Source organism: Anabrus simplex, chromosome 3, assembly GCF_040414725.1.
Source record: "Anabrus simplex isolate iqAnaSimp1 chromosome 3, ASM4041472v1, whole genome shotgun sequence".
In the NCBI taxonomy this organism is placed as follows: Eukaryota; Metazoa; Arthropoda; class Insecta; order Orthoptera; family Tettigoniidae; genus Anabrus; species Anabrus simplex.
Genome location: NC_090267.1, coordinates 483,677,828 through 483,697,572, shown reverse-complemented (window position 1 = coordinate 483,697,572; position 19,745 = coordinate 483,677,828). Strand labels below are relative to the sequence as shown.

Below are 19,745 nucleotides of genomic sequence, written 5' to 3'. Positions count from 1 at the left end.
GAGGAGATAACAATATGCGAGAAAAGTTCTCATATAAGTAAATTTTCACAAAATGTTTTGATATGTTAAAAAAAAAAAGAAGAATGTAGTGTAATCATTTAAAATTATTTGTGTGTGTTAAATTAAGGGCTATGCTCTTGTGAATTGTATGAGAATGGGACACTGGACAGTTATCTGCGATGACAATGTGCGAGAAGAATTCTCTTATATGTGATGTATTATAAAATGTATGGATGCTGAAAAAGAAAATTATTGTTGTATACTCATTTAAAGTGTTTATCTGTGTCAGTGTTATATATATAATTTTGTTCATAAATCAATCGATTCTTTGTTCTTCGATTTATTTATGAGGGAGGCGAATTGTAACGGTTCAAATCCCGTTACAAGATGATATCTGTATTTTTATTATTGTATGATTTTATCTGTATTTTATTATTATTATTATTATTATTATTATTATTATGTCAGTATTATTATTATTATGTTATCTGTGATATTGTACTATTATTGTAATTATCCGTTTTATTCAATTTTGCAATTGCCTGTTGCTTGCAAGATTGCACTTAGATGTATACATATATACGTATGTGTAGTATAACACTCAATACCTGTACAGTGAGAATTGTTGTATATATCAGAGATTAGATGTGACGTTGGGACATTGTGCAGGATTAGTGGAGATTCTGCCAAGTCATCGCCGCTTCATGGCTATGTCATCGTATTTATTTAGATATGCGCTCACGGAGTTAGCCGCGGGGCTATTTCACCACTGTATGTAATATTTGTCGCATAGGTGGGAGTATGTCATGGTTATTTCTGGAGATTACGTAGCTGTGTCAACCAACGTCTATATAAGGTAGCTCCACATTGTAGCGTCAGTCATTACTTATACGGATGCAGTACAGTGAAGTAGTCTACTAGATCAAGAGGCCTTAGTTGGTCAGCCAACAAGTGTGAACGAGAGATGGTGAAGACTCAGTGAGCCATTATTGGTCATTGAGAGAGTGAGACCAAATGGTTGGTCCGTCACTTAGTGGAAGACGCGAACGCAAGGCTTACCAAGGAGTCAGAGAGGGCAACCCTGGACCTGCCAAGAGGTCATACCATATTGACTTACAAAGAAGTCAGATGATATGGAGAAGAAGCAGTCGCAAGGATGTATCACCACGTTAGGCGTGACACATCTACAGTAAACACTAGATAAATGAAATACGTCGTAATTACACTCAAAGTGTTAAAGGTACAGTCAAGTGAATCAGTGAGGGAAATATTTCGTATAAATTGTTAAATGTCCGGTCAAGAAGAATTCAAATTCATGCCTAGTTTCTTTCAGTTGCAATGTCATAATTTCATATTCTCATCTGTTTTATCGCAACAAGACTCACTATTTTTGATATATTTTTTAAAGAATATATATTGTTCTATCAAAGGAATTCATAGTTTCATTTCATTGACAGTAAAATATCTTAACCTCAAAATTAATGGGGAAACCGAATGCCAATCTCCTTTTCCCAGAACTTATATGGTATGTTGTCAAAAGTAAGCTTATTACCCCACACCCTAGAGATGGTCAAGAGTCTCATTCTATTATTGCTGTACTGAGTGACAGCTGGCGCCCTTCAAATAACGTATGTGTAAGTAAGCAGGTAACAAGTAAGTGTGAGTACAAGGTTCGACGAGTGTGTATTTTATTTAATGAATGTTAATTTTCATAATTTTCATGTTAAACGCAGATATTCAGATTTTTCAATTAAATGCAGAGTTTTATATATGTTTCAAAAGTTAGTAAGAGAGTCTGGAACATCTCAAAGTCCTGCACCTTGACAGAAACTACAATCCCCATAACTTCAACTCAGGAAAGGTTGCATTGTGAAAAACAAAATTCAGATGAATCACTTTCCATTCTTTGGAGAAGGAGAAGAAGAGACAAGTTTCCACAGTTACCAGTATTCGTACAGAAGTTGCTAAGAAAGGAAGGGAAGGAAAAACATATGGTTCTGATGACTTTTAGGTAATGAATCAGGAAGAAAACGTCACTTGATCTTTGCTTTAATTTTCCGGCCAATTGTAATTTTTACACTTAAATCCCATTTTACATCCATAATATTCAGCCAATTGTAACAAAATTTGTATGGTATATGTATCACAGCTATATTAAGAAACTTGCATATGGAATTTTTGATTGCAGAATATTTTCAAGTAGTAGAGACTTTTAAGCCCAAAATTGATAAGTAGTGCTTTCAAAAGAAGCATTATCTACCTAATTACAAATTTACATTAACATGTTGATTAAACTTCATGAAAAAAAATGGAATTAAGAATTTCAAGAAAAAAATCAAAAAATTTTTTTTTTTTGAAAAAACTATAAATTGTGTATGAATGAAATGTTCGTGATATCTCTACTTTTATGTAGGTGACATTCCCATAAAGTTTCATGAAAATCCATGCATTAGGTAAAAATATCTTTATCTCCGGAGTGTCACCTTAAAAAACTCATCTTAATTATTAATTCCCAACTCTACTTGTAATACTTCAACAGTCTTACCATTATTTGTAGCCAGGTTCAACTTAATATCCACATCTTCTCCCCCGCCCTTTTCGTACAAGTACTTATTGTCCATCTCCAATGAGTCTCCTGTTATGCTGCGCCTTTTGTCTCCACTTTCAGCCAATTGCTCCTTTAGGATAGTTATTCTCTGGAAACAAAATTAAATATAGTACATTAGTAAGTTAAGGTGTCACTAATTCCACATTTAAATAAATCAGGTCTTCATCACTGAATACTTATTTAAGAGCTCCTTAATAAAAATCATCTGATGTTTAGTGTTCATTATCAAAAACTGATTGCTGTTTATAGCAAAACAGATACAGAGTAGTATGAATATCTCCTTCACCCAAAATTTGAAACCTCAGATTGCTCATTTCTTTACAAAGTCTTCACAAAATAGAGACTGTTTCATGATAAATAATCTTGCATTCCAACCGTTCATGGTCTGCGACAGCAGTTAAAACACCAGTTGAATCTCTGCTCGAATTCTTCTTTCCCCTGAAAGGGGAACCCCCAGAGGCTTGCAACTTGGGAGCATGGGTTGGTGACCACTGGGCCGAATTTAACCTTGGACTTCGTGTGTGTCAGTGTCTGTTTCATGACTGAAAGAGTTTTGATGTTCTTTCAATATTTGGAACAGTGATTTGCGATCAACCGAATCATTTGAAGTCAACAAATGTGCAGACTAAATTTTTGCTACAAATTCTATGTCTTAAGATTGATTAGCTTTAGGTTCAAGGTTATTTGCTGTGGACATGATCACTCTCGTCTGATATTTTTTTACTTTTGGTGGTTGTTCTCTATCAAGGAGACACTGGGACAGTATTTTGTATCCAACTGATACTAGTGATTACAAGATATTAGAATCATTCCGTATTGACGGAATACACAATGTGTATGTATTGAATAGGGGGCATATTCAATTTTCTTTGTAATGTGATACTAGTGATACTCTTCTGCAGATTTTTACATTTGTTCTGTCCCTTTTCTTGTGAAGCGGGTGAATTAGTGCATTTTTCTATTCTGGGATTTGTTCTGTTTGCCAAATGTCTTGCTTTTCTTTTATTGTGTTTGGGCCTGAAGATCTGAGGGCTTTCACTATGATTCCCACTTCACCCAATGCTTTATTGTTTATAAGTATTTTGATCTGTCTTGCAATTTCTTCATCTGGCGTAATGAGTTTGAATTAGTTTTTTCAGGTTCTTGGGTAAAAATCTTAGTGTTGGTTCTGGGGAGCCTGGCAGTTCTTTAAAATATCTGGTGAGTTCCTCACTATTTTGTTGGTTGTATAGTGCCAATTGCCCATTTTTTTTCTTGAAACAGAGACTTTTTTGTTGATGCCTTGCGAGCTTAGTTTTGAAGTTCTTATACAGATTTATTGTGTTATTCTTTCTAAAACAATGTGCTAACTTTGACTGAACGGTCAACGTTGAGGCCTTCGGTTCAAAGTCTCTGGTTTGATTCCCGGCCGGATCGGGGATTTAATCGCGTCTAATTCTTCAGGCACTGGGACTGGGTGTTTGTGTTTGTCCCAACACTTTCCTCTTCATATTCAGACAACACATCACACTATCAACCACCACAGAAACACGTAATAAAGGGCTGGCTTTAGGAAGGGCATCTGGCCATTACACGGGGCCAAATGCATACGTGTGACACAAAACCCCCACCACCAATGCCAAGTTTTTATTGTGTTTTCATCACATCAGCTCTGTAGCACAAGAAAAACTGACCTTTGGTTACTTTTTTATTTGCAGGAAACTTGAGCAGTTGACGACAACACAAATAAATAATCCAACATCAGAAAACAAACACAAAACATTAAAAACATGCTTGTCAACTCCCACAACTTAGATACAGAGCGCCTGCTCACATTTTTTGATATGTGAAGGAGTACGAAATGCGAGTCTTATTCCAGCCTGTAAATGCAAATAGCGAGCAGCAATATCTATTTTGTACTGTAATAATAATAATAATAATAATAATAATAATAATAATAATAATAATAATAATAATAATAATAATAATAATAATAATACTTTTTTTTTTTTGGAAAGGTAGCAGTTGTGGCTTTTTATTAATGTACAGACCTAGACTTAATCTGGTGTAAAAATGGGTAAATATTGGAAACAAACTTCAAGTATTTAAAGAAAAATTAAATAAGTATTTCATATTTGACAAACTGTAAAGGAGTTATTCTGCTATACACACTCAGGACTTATTATAAAATAAGTTCCCTAAAGAAATATTTACCTTAGTCAGTAGACGAATGTGGTCTTCAAGTGATGAGCTGTGATCGCAAGTGGCTAGTAGCAAATCACCTAGCGGTTCGCGTGGATGAACGCCATTCTCAAACCGACAGTACATTCCTCGCCAGAACCTTATGTTCTGGGGTGAGATATTTGGTATTAAGATGTCTGGAGTGGTTTCTGCATTGTACAATGGGTTGATGTACTCGTTCATATGGTTAGCCATGTAACCCCATAAGGAGAAAGTACGATCAGTCAACCTAGAAACAAACATATTAGTTTACAAACAATTTCATTGCTTGCAATGTAACATATACATTTTACATATAAATTCTCCCTACTGGAGACACCACTAAACAAAAACTAGACATTATATAAATTATACATGTTAATGGCAGATATAAAATACTGTGTCATTACGGAATATTTTTCTCATAACTGTTGTAATAAATTATTTGTACCCTTTCTGTCAGTGGCTTATTACCGTTGTTCGGGTCATCAGTCCATAGACTGGTTTGGTGCAGATCTCCATGCCATCCTATCTTGCGGTAAACTTTTCATTTCTATGTAACTACAACATCCTACCTCTACTCTAATCTGTGTCATATTCATTGCATATAAAAATTTTAACATCTAGCAGCATGTGTCTAGGTAACAGGAATGCCCTTGCTTGATGTTAAATAATAATACAACTTTCCTTTTGTACTGCAAAGGCCACAGTAAGGCAAGATATCCAACAAAACAAATTAGTTTGATTTTTGTTCATTTTTTTACCAGTTGTATGCATAAGTTTTTGCCAGTTTTTGTGATAAAGAAAACACAATTTTCAAGCGAAATTCATTTTTTGTTTCTTCAAAATATTGGCCATCAGTTTCTACACACTTCGCCCATCTTTCAGGTAAGTTATGAATACCATGCCAGAAAAACTGCTTGTCTTTTGCGGCAAACCATTCGTCGAGCCATTTTCCAACTTCCTCCTGCCACACTGATGTGAAGAGGTAATAGGCAGATGGCGTGAGTTGGAGCAATATGGTGGGTGCAAAAGAATGTCCCATCCAAGCAATTTCCAGATGTCTTTCACTGGTTTTGCAGCGTGAGACGATGCATTATCGTGTAACGAAATTACTTTGCCATGTCTTCTAGCCCATTCCGGTCATCTTTCAATCAATGCGTGATTTAAATTAATCACTTGTTGACGATAGCATTGTGCATTAACAACTTTCCACAGCCTTTTTCTTTTGATTAAATAAGAAAACTAATGCGAGCCGCGAATGTTTCTCAGACACAAACTTCGACATGATCACTGAACGATACAATACAGGCGCTAGTGTTTGGTGGACTCAACTTATGTGTGTTGGTAGGTTAATGTCAGACGAACAAACTGACGTATGTGTCAAATTCATACTCTGCGTACTGTTCGCTGGCGCCAATTCTTAGTGAAACTGGAAAAGATTTATGCATACACCTGGTATATTATGGCGGATTTTTTTTTAAAATTCATGCATTTTGCATGCATAATTTACCATTTGATTGTGCGTATGAATATAGGCTCTAGTGGTTATGGACTAGACCAATGACAATGATGTTCCAAACTCAAAATTAATACTTACTTCAGATCAACACGATCTTTCTCACAGTTGCCAATGAAGGTGCCGAACTGACATGACTGTACATGATCGTGTAAAGTGAGAAGGAAGCGCTCGTTGAATTGGAAAGTGGTGGGGAACTGTTGGGTCAGCTGCCAAGCACAATCCACGAGCTGGGTGAACACTGGAGACACTTCCTTAGGGTCTCCAGCCACGTGACCGCAGCGCTCACTGAACTTGTGACCAAATGCCAACCAATCTTTCTCGATTAAAGCCTGCAACACAGCAAAATTAATTTTCAGGTTAGTACAGTATACATACATCTTCATTATAGACTGTAATGTCTTCCAGCGTTCAGTACGCAAGCCTCTGCGATTATCATTATTATTCTCATGTCAGAAACATCTCGAACATACAGTTACAATTACACATATTTCAACCAAAACTTTGCTACATCAAGTGTATTTTGAGTGCCTTGAAAGAGTTTATCTTCTGTACTGGAGGATGGGCACATCGGACATTGAAGTGTGTGATTCAGAGTATGGTCTCCCCCACATTCACACTTGACTCCATCTCACTAAGGTCACTTTGGATCTGCCCACACCTGATCTCAACATATTCAGGGGTTTCAACATTGCCCAGTTCTCTCTGGAGCTGGGTGGTAAGCTTTGAGTTACTGCTATCTGTCCAGGGATGTTTTCCCTAGCTGAAATCTTGCCTTTTTCGTCTGATCCAATTACGGTTATCAATTTCATTTTCGGTTCCATATTGAACTGAGATCATAAATATAATGAGTTAAAAAATCTTTTTATTCCACCTATTCAATACTATACATTATTTGCAATGCCTATGCTTATATCATAATGTGTTGTTAGGTACTAGTTTCAACCTCAATTTAGGTCATCAGCCTAAAATAATTACACTTTTGTATCAGATTTCCTGGAACATTACCTTCTTATGAAGTAATAAAAATTAATAGAGTAAACTGCATGTACATTGTGAAAACATTCATTATAAAATGTGGTTGAATACATGAATGAGATTAAAAAAGATCGTTATGCCATCTTCCCTCCCGTCTACCTCGCCTTAATCCATTTCCCATTTCCCCGCCCCTCCCCACTTACGTCATTCAATGCTCCTCCCCTCACTAACTTCCTTCCCTTCTGCCTTACGCTGTTCTCACTCTGCTAGTTGCACTCAACCTGCAAGCTTGTTTCACATTGCGCAAGGTGAGCCCTCAGTGTTTGTTCTCTTTTTTCGCCAGTCTCGTCCCCCCATTTCAATTCTTTCTTGCGTTAACTCAAACTTTCTTTTCTCCAGGTTCATTTGGTTCCTATTGAATTCGGATTGCTCCTTTGTAACACAACAAGATTTCAATCTACCACAAGATATGTCCAACAGTTTTGTTAACATTTAACCTCTGTTGTGGATTTATTGGACAAAATAATTCCCTCTGCGCCAATGTTAAACTTCATATCTTCTAGAACTTGATAGAAACATTGGACATTGTTTAAAATCTGACATAAACCAATTTTTAAATGTGCAACCTTGGACTATTCGTCAACTAGAGATTATTTTATTCAATTTTGAGATAATTGTTGTTTAATATTGTAATTTTACGAGACATATACCAAAAGATTTTATTTGTCACTGTTCAACACAACTTTGCTAAATCTACAACAGTTCATATTTTCACCACTTTATATGTATATCATTCCACCACATCCCCAGTCCATTCTTTCATCTCTCATCTCACCGCATAACTCTGTTTTAGGACTATGGTATACACTTATGTATCTTGGCTAGGCTGATGATGGTCCTTATAGGACCGAAACTAGTACCTTGTAATAGCACAATGTAATGTTTTTGTAAACATCGCATGATTGTCAAGTATTGAGAAGGTGGAATAAAAAATTTTGTATTTATTTTATGTGTTACTCAATGTCTACGTAATATCCTAACATCATAAAATTGATGTAATGTAAAACTTATTCACAATTTTATAAGAAAGTGTAATAGCCATATAACTCACCAGAACAACCTGGACATTGTAATCAGAATGCCACGAAATTTTCTATGTTTTTATCTTTTATCTTAATGTTTATGTAATATCCTAATATCATCGGAGAACTGACGTAATGTACATTTAAATTTACCGATTCATAGACAATATTTTGTACTTCAAATTTAGGCATTTTCATTGACTGTTTTTATCTAATCATTGGCACCACGATCTATTTCGATCTGATTCATGTATTCAACCACATTTTATAATGAATGTTATCACAATGTACATATAGTTTACTCTTAGTTTTTATTACTTCATAAGGGGGTAATTTTCCAGGACATCTGATAGAGGTAAGGTAAGAGTGTGTTCTGCTCAAAGGCAGGTTCGAACCTCCGCAGAAGTGTGCCTGAGCCGGAGTTTACATATGGTAGGGTCGCCAGTTCCTTTCGGCTCCTCCATTCCCTTACCCTCCACCAACAGTGTGTGGCAACCCATCCAAATCTTGACCATGCCCGATGTTGCTTAACTTCAGAGATCTCATGAGATCCAGTGTTTCAACGCGGCTACAGCCGTTGGCACATCTGACAAAAGTGTAATTATTTTAGGCTGATGATGACCTAAATTGAGGTCGAAACTAGTACCTAGCAACGCATTATGATATAAACATAGGCACTGCAAATAATGTATAGTAGTGAATAGACAGAATAAGAAGATTTTATAACTAATTATATTGATGATCCAATTACTTAGTGAAATATACGCAGGAAAGTATTCCTGGACTTCAGTTTCTGTGTTGGGAGTACACGACCGTGTAGTGGATGAGCACTTTCTTGTTCAATTCATGTCCTCTCCTTGTTTGCAGCCACTTCTCTTTGAATATGTGGTGCTGCAACCTCTGCAAAGTGATAAGAGCTTATCAACAGGAGTGGACATTAAACAGCCTGCCACCAACCGGCAGGTCTCACTAAAAGCCACATCCACCTGTTTGGCATGAGATGATGAGTACCAAAAGGGACACGAACATTCTACAATGGAGTTTCGTGAAAGTGAAAGCTCCGTCAACTGTTACTCCCAGATTTTTTTGAGCGTCACAGAACTATAGCTCGATACATGGCCACAAGACTTTCAGCTTTTAATGTGCTTGTTTAATTTTCAAATGAAAGGCAAAAACTTGTATCTAATTGCAACTAGCTCTTTGGTCTCAGTGCCACATCTCTGTGTCTAGCCATCGTCACCTCGTCCTTCTGTTTCTCTTGCCCTCCATGATAAAGTCCATTACTCTCCTAGGTAACCTACACTCCTCCATTCACCTTAACCACACCATCCATTCACCTTAACCACACCATCGAAGCCAGTTTACACCCACCGCTTCATCCACGGAGTTCACTCCTAACTCGTCCTTTATCTCTTCATTACAAGTATCTTCCTACCATTTTCCTCCCCTGTTTGCACCACCAATTGTTCTCACTATTTTCATGTCTGTTACTACCAACTTATGAACAAAATATCCCGAGTCCACCAAGTTTTTACTCCTGTACAGCATACTCTGAAAACATTGTGATGTAAAGGTAGTTTCAATTGAGAGCCAATTGCTTTCTTACAGAATACTTTTGATTGCAACTGTGAGCTCACTGTATTAGCGCTGCTAAATCTCTATTCAATTTTACTTAATACACTATCATCCTGTGAGAACACACTTCCTAAATACCTGAAATGATCTACCAGTTCCACCTTCGTATTCTCAACCTGACATTCAATTCTCTTAGGCTTCCTCCCTAGTTGTAGAAATGCTAATTTTCACACCATACTCATTGCACAATTTTTCAAGCTCCAAGACATTATAGATTGCAGGCTTTCAACACAGTCTGCCATTAAGACCAATTTGTCAGTACCATCGAAACTGTTTACTACATTTGCATCCAATCACGATCCAGTTGTCTGATAAGTGAAGGGAGTAATGTGGATACACTGTGGGCAAACTATAAAGGAATCATTTAGGAATGAGAGAAGAGATTTATACCTGTTAAGAAGGGTATACAGTCTGTCATAGAGACCAAGGAGATGAAATGGGAGGGGGGGTGTTTATTCTGGTGAAGGAAACTTACTGCTCACATGAATGGTTTACCGATGAAAGGGATGAAATATTAGGGATAAAATTAGTTTGTGATAATACGGAGGAGGTGGGAATTATAGGAACATATAGGCCGGGAAGAGAGGAAAGAGGAAATGTTTGAGAAAATAATTTAAGGTAAGACCCTAATTCATCAACTTTAGTTTTCCTGTACAATTTCTTGCCTTGTGTGGCCCTCTTACAAGCCTTTGTGGTTCCAGGCCTACATTCATTATTACAGCCTTATAGTCACCTATTCCTTCAATTACCTCAGTTTTATAAACAATTTTCCATGGTTTAACCAAGAATACATCTAGTAAGTTATTGAGACGAGTTGGTGCTTGTACAACTTGTGTAAATCATCCCTCCCAAATTAAATTATTTGTCAGTTTCTGTTCATTGGCTTCACCTTCAGCTCCATTCCATTCAACTTCAGACAAGTTTAGATCTCCCCCAGTTATTACCATATCATTATTTTTGTTTTTATGAGTATAATCTATTATTTTCTGGAAATAGTTCTCTATTACCCACCCCTTCTCTCAACCATGATTCCACTCCTATCACCACATCAGTCTCATAAGATTCCATCAATGTACCAAATTTTAATTGTTTATTTTCTACACTGACGGTTTACCAGAAATAATCTCAGACCCCCTTCCTTTCTAAAACTTGACTGTTGCAATTGGGTGACTTGAATTTCTTGAGTTTCATTTTCTAGTTGACTGAACCAGCTTGAAGTACAGCTGACTCTTTCTACTAGTTTTCCTGGTCAGTATTATAACTCAAGGGAGTTACCTTTTTTTTTTTTACAGTACATATATTAAATTAATAAAATCGAGAACAATATTTGCAATCTTTCGTTTACCTGAATTGTTTAGATGAAGGCCATGATTTGTGTAACAGTGTCTCTCAAAACTGCTGCATTCAATTACCCGAGCATTACAAAAATGTTTATAACCTTTAACCATATCTGTATTAACTTTTTCTACTTCAATGTTCACACACGAGTCTCTACTGAAATGCCTGTGGGGCACGTTCACTACAAAGATGTTAGTGTGAGTCAGCTTACCTAGTGTACATTTAAGTTGTGAACTGACATTCTTGGCGTCGTCGTGAGCTACGTCATTCGTCCCGCCGATGATCACTACTGCATCACGACTTCCGAGATTTCTTGCTGCCTGTTCAGAGTTTTCCAGTACCTTCTTGATTGGGGCCCCAGGATAGATGACAGCCGATGCTGCAATATCTTCATTGTTCATTTCCTTCGCAATTTCCCTCACCCGGCTATCACCAAGTATAAGAATGTTCGACACTTTCGCCAGTGTGTGTCATAGTGCAGATTACAAAAAAATTGGAATTTTAATCCAAGTCCCAAGGGGCACGTCTTGCGTGTCACTTCAAGGTGGGCAACGGGAAAACTAAAGAGCAATTTTACTCTTTTCGATTGGGCAGATATTAAGGCAAGTATCATCAACGTCAGAGCACCATGCCAGTGGTCAGAGATAACACATGCAACCTGAGAACTACAGAGAATTTTGCACAACTTCAGACCAGGAACTGTACCGTACAATAAATTTAGAAATCATACTCATTCTCTCTCAACTTTATTCAGCTTCATCATATTTCAAGTTGCTGTCACGCGTTTTCGTACGAAAATATTTTAACATGTTGCATTATATGTGTAAATAGAGGAGTGTTTTTCGCATAAAATTCTGAAGAAAACACGTAATCCACTACAAATTCCTGTGCGAAGAATGGGTACAAATGCTAGTATTTTATTTTGTCTGAAGAAATACAAGTCAGAGGTTGTGCATATTTTATAGTTTTACGATTTCTAAATTTGTAGATGTAAATCTTTTCCTCCAGAAGCTTTCCATAGTACTTATTCATCCTTATGTCCAGACCAGGAGTCACAAAGTAGTAGCGACTTTGTTGGCAAATGAGGAATCAAAGCTGACCGCTCACACTTGCATCTATGAAGACTTTTGGAAGGTCTCGGCTGGCATAGTGGCAAGCAAAGGTCGAATGTGGACGACTGCACAGGTTTGCAGAAAAACGATTACCACCAGTGCATGAAGGGACCTTGAAATGATCCCTCGTGGGATTGTGATGTAAATGAGTTTGTTTCAGCCCAAATACTCTCCTTATTAGTAAATATCCATTTTTGTTATGAACAACAAAGGTGAAAAGTGTATACAGCTTTGTCTAACCTCTGTAAGTACTTTGAACAAAGAACTCAATCTAGCATCAATTCTCACTGCAGCCTTATTGTCAACATAAATGACTGACTGCCTATAATAAACTACCCCTAATTCATAATCCCCCAATATGGCTAACATCTTTTTGCTAGGTATTCTGTCATTTGTATTCTCTTCATCTATGAAACATAAACGTAACAGCCTACCTTGTCATAGCATTTTTCAATTACTTGACAGATACTGAAAATATGGTTCTAAAGACCTTGTGTGGTCTGAAGCTGTTCTTATTTTCATCCAGCTTACTCTCCACTATTGACCACACTTCCATTTACAAAAATCACATAATCACAAAAATGGTACGGTATTTTAAATAATGGGTACAGATTTCTGATGGTATTTATGGATTGTAGTAAGAATATAAAGGAGAGGGCATGTAATTCTCTGGTAAGACCCCAACTAGAGTATGGTTCCAATGTATAGGACCCTCACCAGGATTACTTGATTCGAGAACTGGAAAAAATCCAAAGAAAAGCAGCTCGGTTTGACCTGGGTTATTTCCGACAAAAGAATAGTGTTATAAAAAATGTTGCAAAGTTTGGTAGAAAGGAGACAAGCTGCACAACTAAGTGGTATGTTCTAAGCTGTCAGTGGAGAGATGGTGTGGAATGACATTAGTAGACGAATAAGTTTGTGTGGTGTTTTTTAAAAGTAGGAAAGATTATAATATGAAAATGAAGTTGGAAATCAAGAGAACAAATTGGGGCAAATATTTGTTTATAGGAAGAGGAGTTAGGGATTGGAATAATTTACCAAGGGAGATGTTCAATAATATTTCCAAATTCTTTGCAATTAGTATTTAAGAAAAGACTAGGAAAACAACACATAGGGAATCTGCCACCTGGGTGACTGCCCTAAATGCAGATCAGTGGTGATTGAATGATTGATTGAAAAAATTGCTAGTGCACACCTTGCCTGGTATACTAATCAAATACCTTGCTAGTTGAAACAATCCTCAGAAGAAAAACTGAAACAATGTACTCACCTGAAATCCTTGAATGGTGCGGTAGTAAGGATCCAGAAAGAGACCAGCAACAGAGCACACTTGCGCTGTACGATCCCAGCCATCAGAACAGTGTACAACCACGCTTACACCTTTTTCTAATGCTTGTGCGATGAACCACGAGGTCTCGAGGATGGAGCGGATGTGTCTCAACCAACCGCTTGACTCGATGCCATTCAAAAAGCTACTCATAGATGGTGCTTTCAGCTCACATGCTAAATGAGAAATCAATGATAAAAGTAATGACTATTATAGCGAGCAATACAATTTAATACAGGCACTACCCATTAGAAGAAGTGTAACGAACTCAATGGATGAAGCTATGGCGATAAACTGGAATTGGTGCTGGGTGGTGTGAGGTGAACTGAGGAGGTTAGTTATCTAGGAGAGGAAGATCAAGGAGATAACAATATTTTAATGATTTAATAATAAGAGGTGTAGAACTGAACAACGTTACAGAAGTAGCTGAAAAAAGATGGTTGTGTGGAGGCACATCGTTAATTCACAGAGACTTGCAGACAGAACACTTAAAGGCATAACAGTCTTTAGTGAAGATGTATATATATGTATTATTTTATTTGTTACCATTTGTCCACAGCATGCCCCATTACATGACAGTAATATTACTTTCTTCATAATCAAACCCCCTGCCGAAACACTTTCCATTGGATTGAAATCACATCTGATGAAGTAATTAAAGTTAGTTAAAAATTATCAAACTCTAAGAGTATGGATTGTTATCGGTTATCTAACTACATCATCAAAAGAATAACACATTTGATTTCTGAACCTCTAGCTTTTATTTTTAATAAGTGTTTAGAGTTTGGAGTTTTTACTGATTTACTTAAAATTTGTATATTCCAGTATTTAAAACTGGGGACAAAGAATTTCTTCAGAATTATCGTGCAGTCTCAATTATCCCAATAATTTCTAAAATATTTGAGTCACTTTCGTACAATCAACTTAGCAACTATTTTGAAACTTACAATCTCCTATCCGACAGTCAGTTTGGGTTTCGACAAGGTAAATGTACTACTATTGCTGTTCTTGAAATTGTTAATCAGATATTAACAGCTTTTGAAAACAAGCAGGCCATCTCTTTGTAGTTATGTGATCTAAGTAAAGCTTTTGACTGTATTAATCATGAAATTTTACTTGCAAAGCTTGAGATGTATGGTGTTGAGTATCCCTCAGTGAACATAATTAAGTCATACTTAAATAACAGATATCAGTTTGTCTCAATTAAAAATAGGTACGGTATTCCACTTTGAAGAAAGTTACAACTGGTTTGCCACAGGGCTCTGTCCTCAGTCCATTTTTATTCATTCTGGCAGTCGATGATTTACCGCAAAATGTCACAGCTCATGATCTTATATACTATGCAGACGATACGTTAATTACAAAACACCAGAGCATCTCAGGTTTGCATCAGATGTCACAGGAAGCTCTTGCAACTGCAATGCATGGGTTTTCATTCAATAGGCTGTTGTGCAATCAGGATAAAACTCAATTTCTCACACTAGGATTATCCAAAGATATCAAAAGTCAGTCAGTCAAACTTTTTGGTTTTCATATTGATCTGGGAAACACACATTGATCATGTTTGTAAAAAAATATCACGAGTGGCCTATTTGATACGGAAATTGAGGAATTTAGTTAGCAGCAACTACCTAAGGATGGCATATTTTGGTCTCTTCCAGTCACACATTACCTATGGACTGTTATTATGGGGACATTCTTCTTATGTATATAATATTCTTCTGATATGGAAAAAGGTTGTCCAAACAATGTGTATATTTATATATCTTTGACATATGTTAAACACAACATGAATTAATTCACTGTTAGGGAAAACATTCACCTTCAAGATACTCGGCGCAAAGCAGACGCTGACATCCCAATTCACAGGCTGTCAAAAACTGCTCACTCACAGAAAATCAGTTGTTTAAGATTATTTAATCAATTACCACACCTTTAAGTAATTTTAAAAGAAAAATGTACTATTATTGGTTAATAGAAAATCCATTTTATAATACCTCTGAATTCTTAGAAATGCATAATGTTAGTATTAAGATTTAATAAAAGATGTATGTTCATTTAGCCTTACTAATACATTACTATATTATTTATAGGTTACAAAGCCTATTTCATTGTGGTCAATGGCAAATAAAGATTCTTGATTCATGCTTTGAGTAATCAAACTACAAATGTAACTTAAATTTCTAATTAGATGTGAGATACATTCTTAATTCGATGGCAGTTATGGTGTACATAAGTAAACAAAACTATATCCTCTTTTCATAGCTGTTCAAATACAACTGAGTTTGTGAAACTTAAGAACTGTTTAAGATAATTTTTACTAATCTACATTTGCTCACTGGCCATGACTCTGTACCTAAAATATTTTAAATTAAAATGCTTCTTTCTCTCTCAAGTAATTCACAATGAAAGAATAAATGGTCAACAGTTTGATCACTGGCATTACATGGACACATGTGACTATCTAAAATTTTAAAAGTATGAAAATAAGCTCTTAATTTTCCATGACAATGTGGTGAAATTTGGTGTTAAATATGTTTGGAAAGTCTGTCTTTTACAATGGGAAAAAAATTATTTTATTACTGAACCCTTCATTGTTTGATCCCAATCATTGTGCCATTTTCTTAAGCTCTCATCTCTCAATTCCTTAATTAAAACACTCTTTTGGAATTTTGCTGTATCACCCACTAATTTCACTGTTGTGCGCTGCTTCCTTGGCCAGATGATCCGCAAGTTTGTTACTGTAGTTTCCAGCGCGAGTCTTAATCCAGGTGAACTCAATTTTCTGCTTGATCCTTTGAAGAATCTTGACTTTCATTTTGATTTGGCAAATAAGGTAGTTGTAGTTATTACATTGTAATGAGTTATTTTACTGTCAGTGAATGTCTTGGATTTCCACGAGATACACAGTTAAAAAAAAATTAGGGGAACATATTTTTGAATGTATGCCATGCTCCACAAAACAATACCTCACACCCAGGTATCTTACCAATTAAACCTTTATTCTTTACTGTTGAACTATACAAAAGAACATCAATGTATTCGCGTTCATTTTCAGAACACAAACGGAAATGTCCAAATAGGGGTGAAAACAAAGTGACAACAGTCCTCCAGGATGAATTTTTATCACAATTGGAGGGCTTCAGTATGGTGTATATCCTCCATGAGCATTTATCACAGCTTGGCACCTACGTGGCATGCTCCGTATAAGTCGATGGAGGTCACGTTGTGGTATCAGGTCCCATTCTTCAAAAAGAGCCTGTTTGAGGTCTTTGAGGGTCCGTGGTGGAACAGGGCGCCCATGAACACTTCTGTCAAGCCTATCCCACACATGCTGGATGGGATTAAGGTCGGGACTCACAGCTGGCCATCCTATCTATTGAATGTCTAGTTCTCGCAAGAGAGCTCCGGTGATGTGTGCTACACGAGCCCTGGCATTGTTGTGCACGAGTATGAATTCAGGGCCAACACCGTATGCAGCAACCAACACATGCTGTAGCAGTATCTGCTCGATGTACCTTGCAGCAGTAAGATTACCACGGACGACGACAAGATCAGCATGACCATCAATACTGATGCCACCCAACACCATCATAGAACCTTGTCCGAATCGGTCACCTTCCTGGACAACATTTGGCATGTACTGCTCATCACGGCATCTCAATACACGTTGACTTCCATCACACTGTGTCAGGGGAAATCTGGACCTGTCTGTGAACAACACAGGTCTCCACTGGCAAAGTTGCCAGTTGACGTGGGTACGGGCAAACAGAAGGAGAGCTGTGCGATGTTGCTGCGTTAAACGGGGTACTCAAACAGGACGTCTGGGTCGTAAGGACACTTCTCTTAACCTGTTCCTTACTGTCTGGTCAGACACCGTGACTCCAGTGACCCTCCTGAGGTCTAGTTGCAGTTCTCTGGCAGTTGCTGAACAAAGCCGCAATGCACAGATGGTCAGAAATCGGTCATCCTGTAGAGCTGACGTGTCCACGACCTTGTACAACCCTCCTTGTGAACTGACCTGTCTCACTGTAGCGATTCCACAAGCCGTGAATCACCGACGGAAAGACATTGAGATCTACAGTGACACGATGAAAAGTCCATACTTCCTGGATCAAAGTGACGGCCCTTGAGACTTGAACGTCGTTAAGATATCTCATGGGATATACTAGTTGATGTACGATGTGCTCAAATGACCGCAGTAGTCTGTGTACCTCACAAAGACACAAGGACGCACCGCTGTTCACTTTGTTTTGAGGATTCACCCGACAGTTTAATGCATGGCTACGCCTACATATGAAGTATAACTTCGATTTGACATAGCCTGAGTAGCTAAGGTCTCAAGGTATGCTGTACGACCATTGGAACCCCATCTACCAAATTAACGTTCACTTACCAGACATTACAAAACATGTTCCACAATTTTCTTGAACTGTGTATTTTTTTTTTCCTTATACCAATGTTTCAATTTATTCAAGTGCTTTCAGAACTGGCAACTGTCTGCCTGATTATTTGAACGTCTTTTATTCAGTTTAAATTTTAACTGTCATATAAGTTTATTTTCCAGTAATATAGCTACTCCTGAACCCACTCTGATGTCACTCTTGCGTCCATCTGTAAATATTTGTAGGGTGTTATTTACAGATTCCTTGAACTCACTATTTGCAATATTTTCAGCTGGATGTAATCCATGTTTAAATCCCACTGTAAGGTCTATTAAATTATTTTGTCTCATTTCTTTCAAAACGCTGTATAATTTTGCACACTCTTCTGCTTTATTAACAATAGGTGTCAGTCTTTATGTATATATGTATCTTTTCAAAAGCTATAGTTTAGGATCTCATGTCATTCATAACCTTATTATTGCTACCATTAATCTCACGGGTGTAATTCCAAATTGATTTCCGAGTACACAGTTCTCTCATGAGCTGTGTTCATATTTTGACGAGTGTTGATGTTTCATCTTTCTACAGCAGGCCTTGTCAAGACAGTCTAGTGGTAAGACTGAATTATCCACCTTTTATATAGGAGGAGGTGAAAACCTTCACTGCACAGTCAGAATTCTAGAGAAGTGATACCTAGACATATTCCAACAACTTTGATCGCTAGGAAGAAGGCATGCACTTAACTCGAGGCCGATGCCCGAACTCAAACAAGTGGCAATTTGCTTCCAGCGTCATCTCTCCAGAACCCTGGACTGTGCAGTGAATGCTTGTGTCTATATAAACAATTTCAAAAACATCTAAACAAATGTGAAGAACAACATGGGTAATCTTCATGAAAATAAAGTGGACATAAATATTACTTACTCTCGATTAATTTTGCTAAGCTGCTTCGCATTACATGAATATTGTCAATACCTAAGAAATGGAACTTTATATTGTCATAGAAGTTGGCATTCTCATAGCCCTTCCCAGCAGCTCTATTTGCCATGGCATTAATCTACAAAGAGAAGAGACAATATGGGAGGTATTAGATATTAAAATTTTACAGAATATTAGAATTTGAATCATTATTCAAATATACAGGTTAGGAGCTATTCAATTTTTTTTTTGCTAAATACAATAATCGAATATGAATGTCGATCAAATGTGTTCACTCGATTTTTTTTCTTTTACAGACAGGTCTTATAGTGACGAGATAATAAAGTGCCAGGAGTAGGAAGGAAGCAGCCTTGGCCTTAAGGTACAGGCCCAGCATTTGCCCGGTATGAAAATGGGAAACCATCTTCAGGGTTGCTGACAATGGAGTCCGAACCCACTATCTTCTGAATGAGAGCTCCTCACAGCTGTGTGCCCTTAACCGCACGGCCAACTCGCTCAGTTTGTTGTTTTATATTAACTATGGTTTATTCCTTACGTAGGGTGTTCTGCAAAATGTGAGAAGGAAGTAATTGGGGTGTAGATATGTACACTCCAGAACAACACAAAAAACATCTCTATGAATT

General features: G+C 37.1%; 1 protein-coding gene across 6 annotated transcripts in view; it reads right to left on the bottom strand.

Annotated features, from left to right (window-relative positions):
- Mtmr6 (Myotubularin related protein 6) overlaps positions 1 to 19,745 on the bottom strand; it is a 546,834-nt gene that overhangs the window by 12,404 nt on the left and 514,685 nt on the right. For all 6 annotated transcript variants that reach the window (XM_067143599.2, XM_067143600.2, XM_067143597.2 and 3 more), the window contains 5 exons: positions 19,108 to 19,240; positions 13,742 to 13,974; positions 6,408 to 6,658; positions 4,802 to 5,057; positions 2,546 to 2,696 (listed from right to left, as the gene is read on the bottom strand). In XM_067143599.2, the coding sequence (XP_066999700.1) occupies positions 2,546 to 2,696; positions 4,802 to 5,057; positions 6,408 to 6,658; positions 13,742 to 13,974; positions 19,108 to 19,240 (1,024 nt within the window). The remainder of the gene's footprint in view (positions 1 to 2,545; positions 2,697 to 4,801; positions 5,058 to 6,407; positions 6,659 to 13,741; positions 13,975 to 19,107; positions 19,241 to 19,745) is intronic.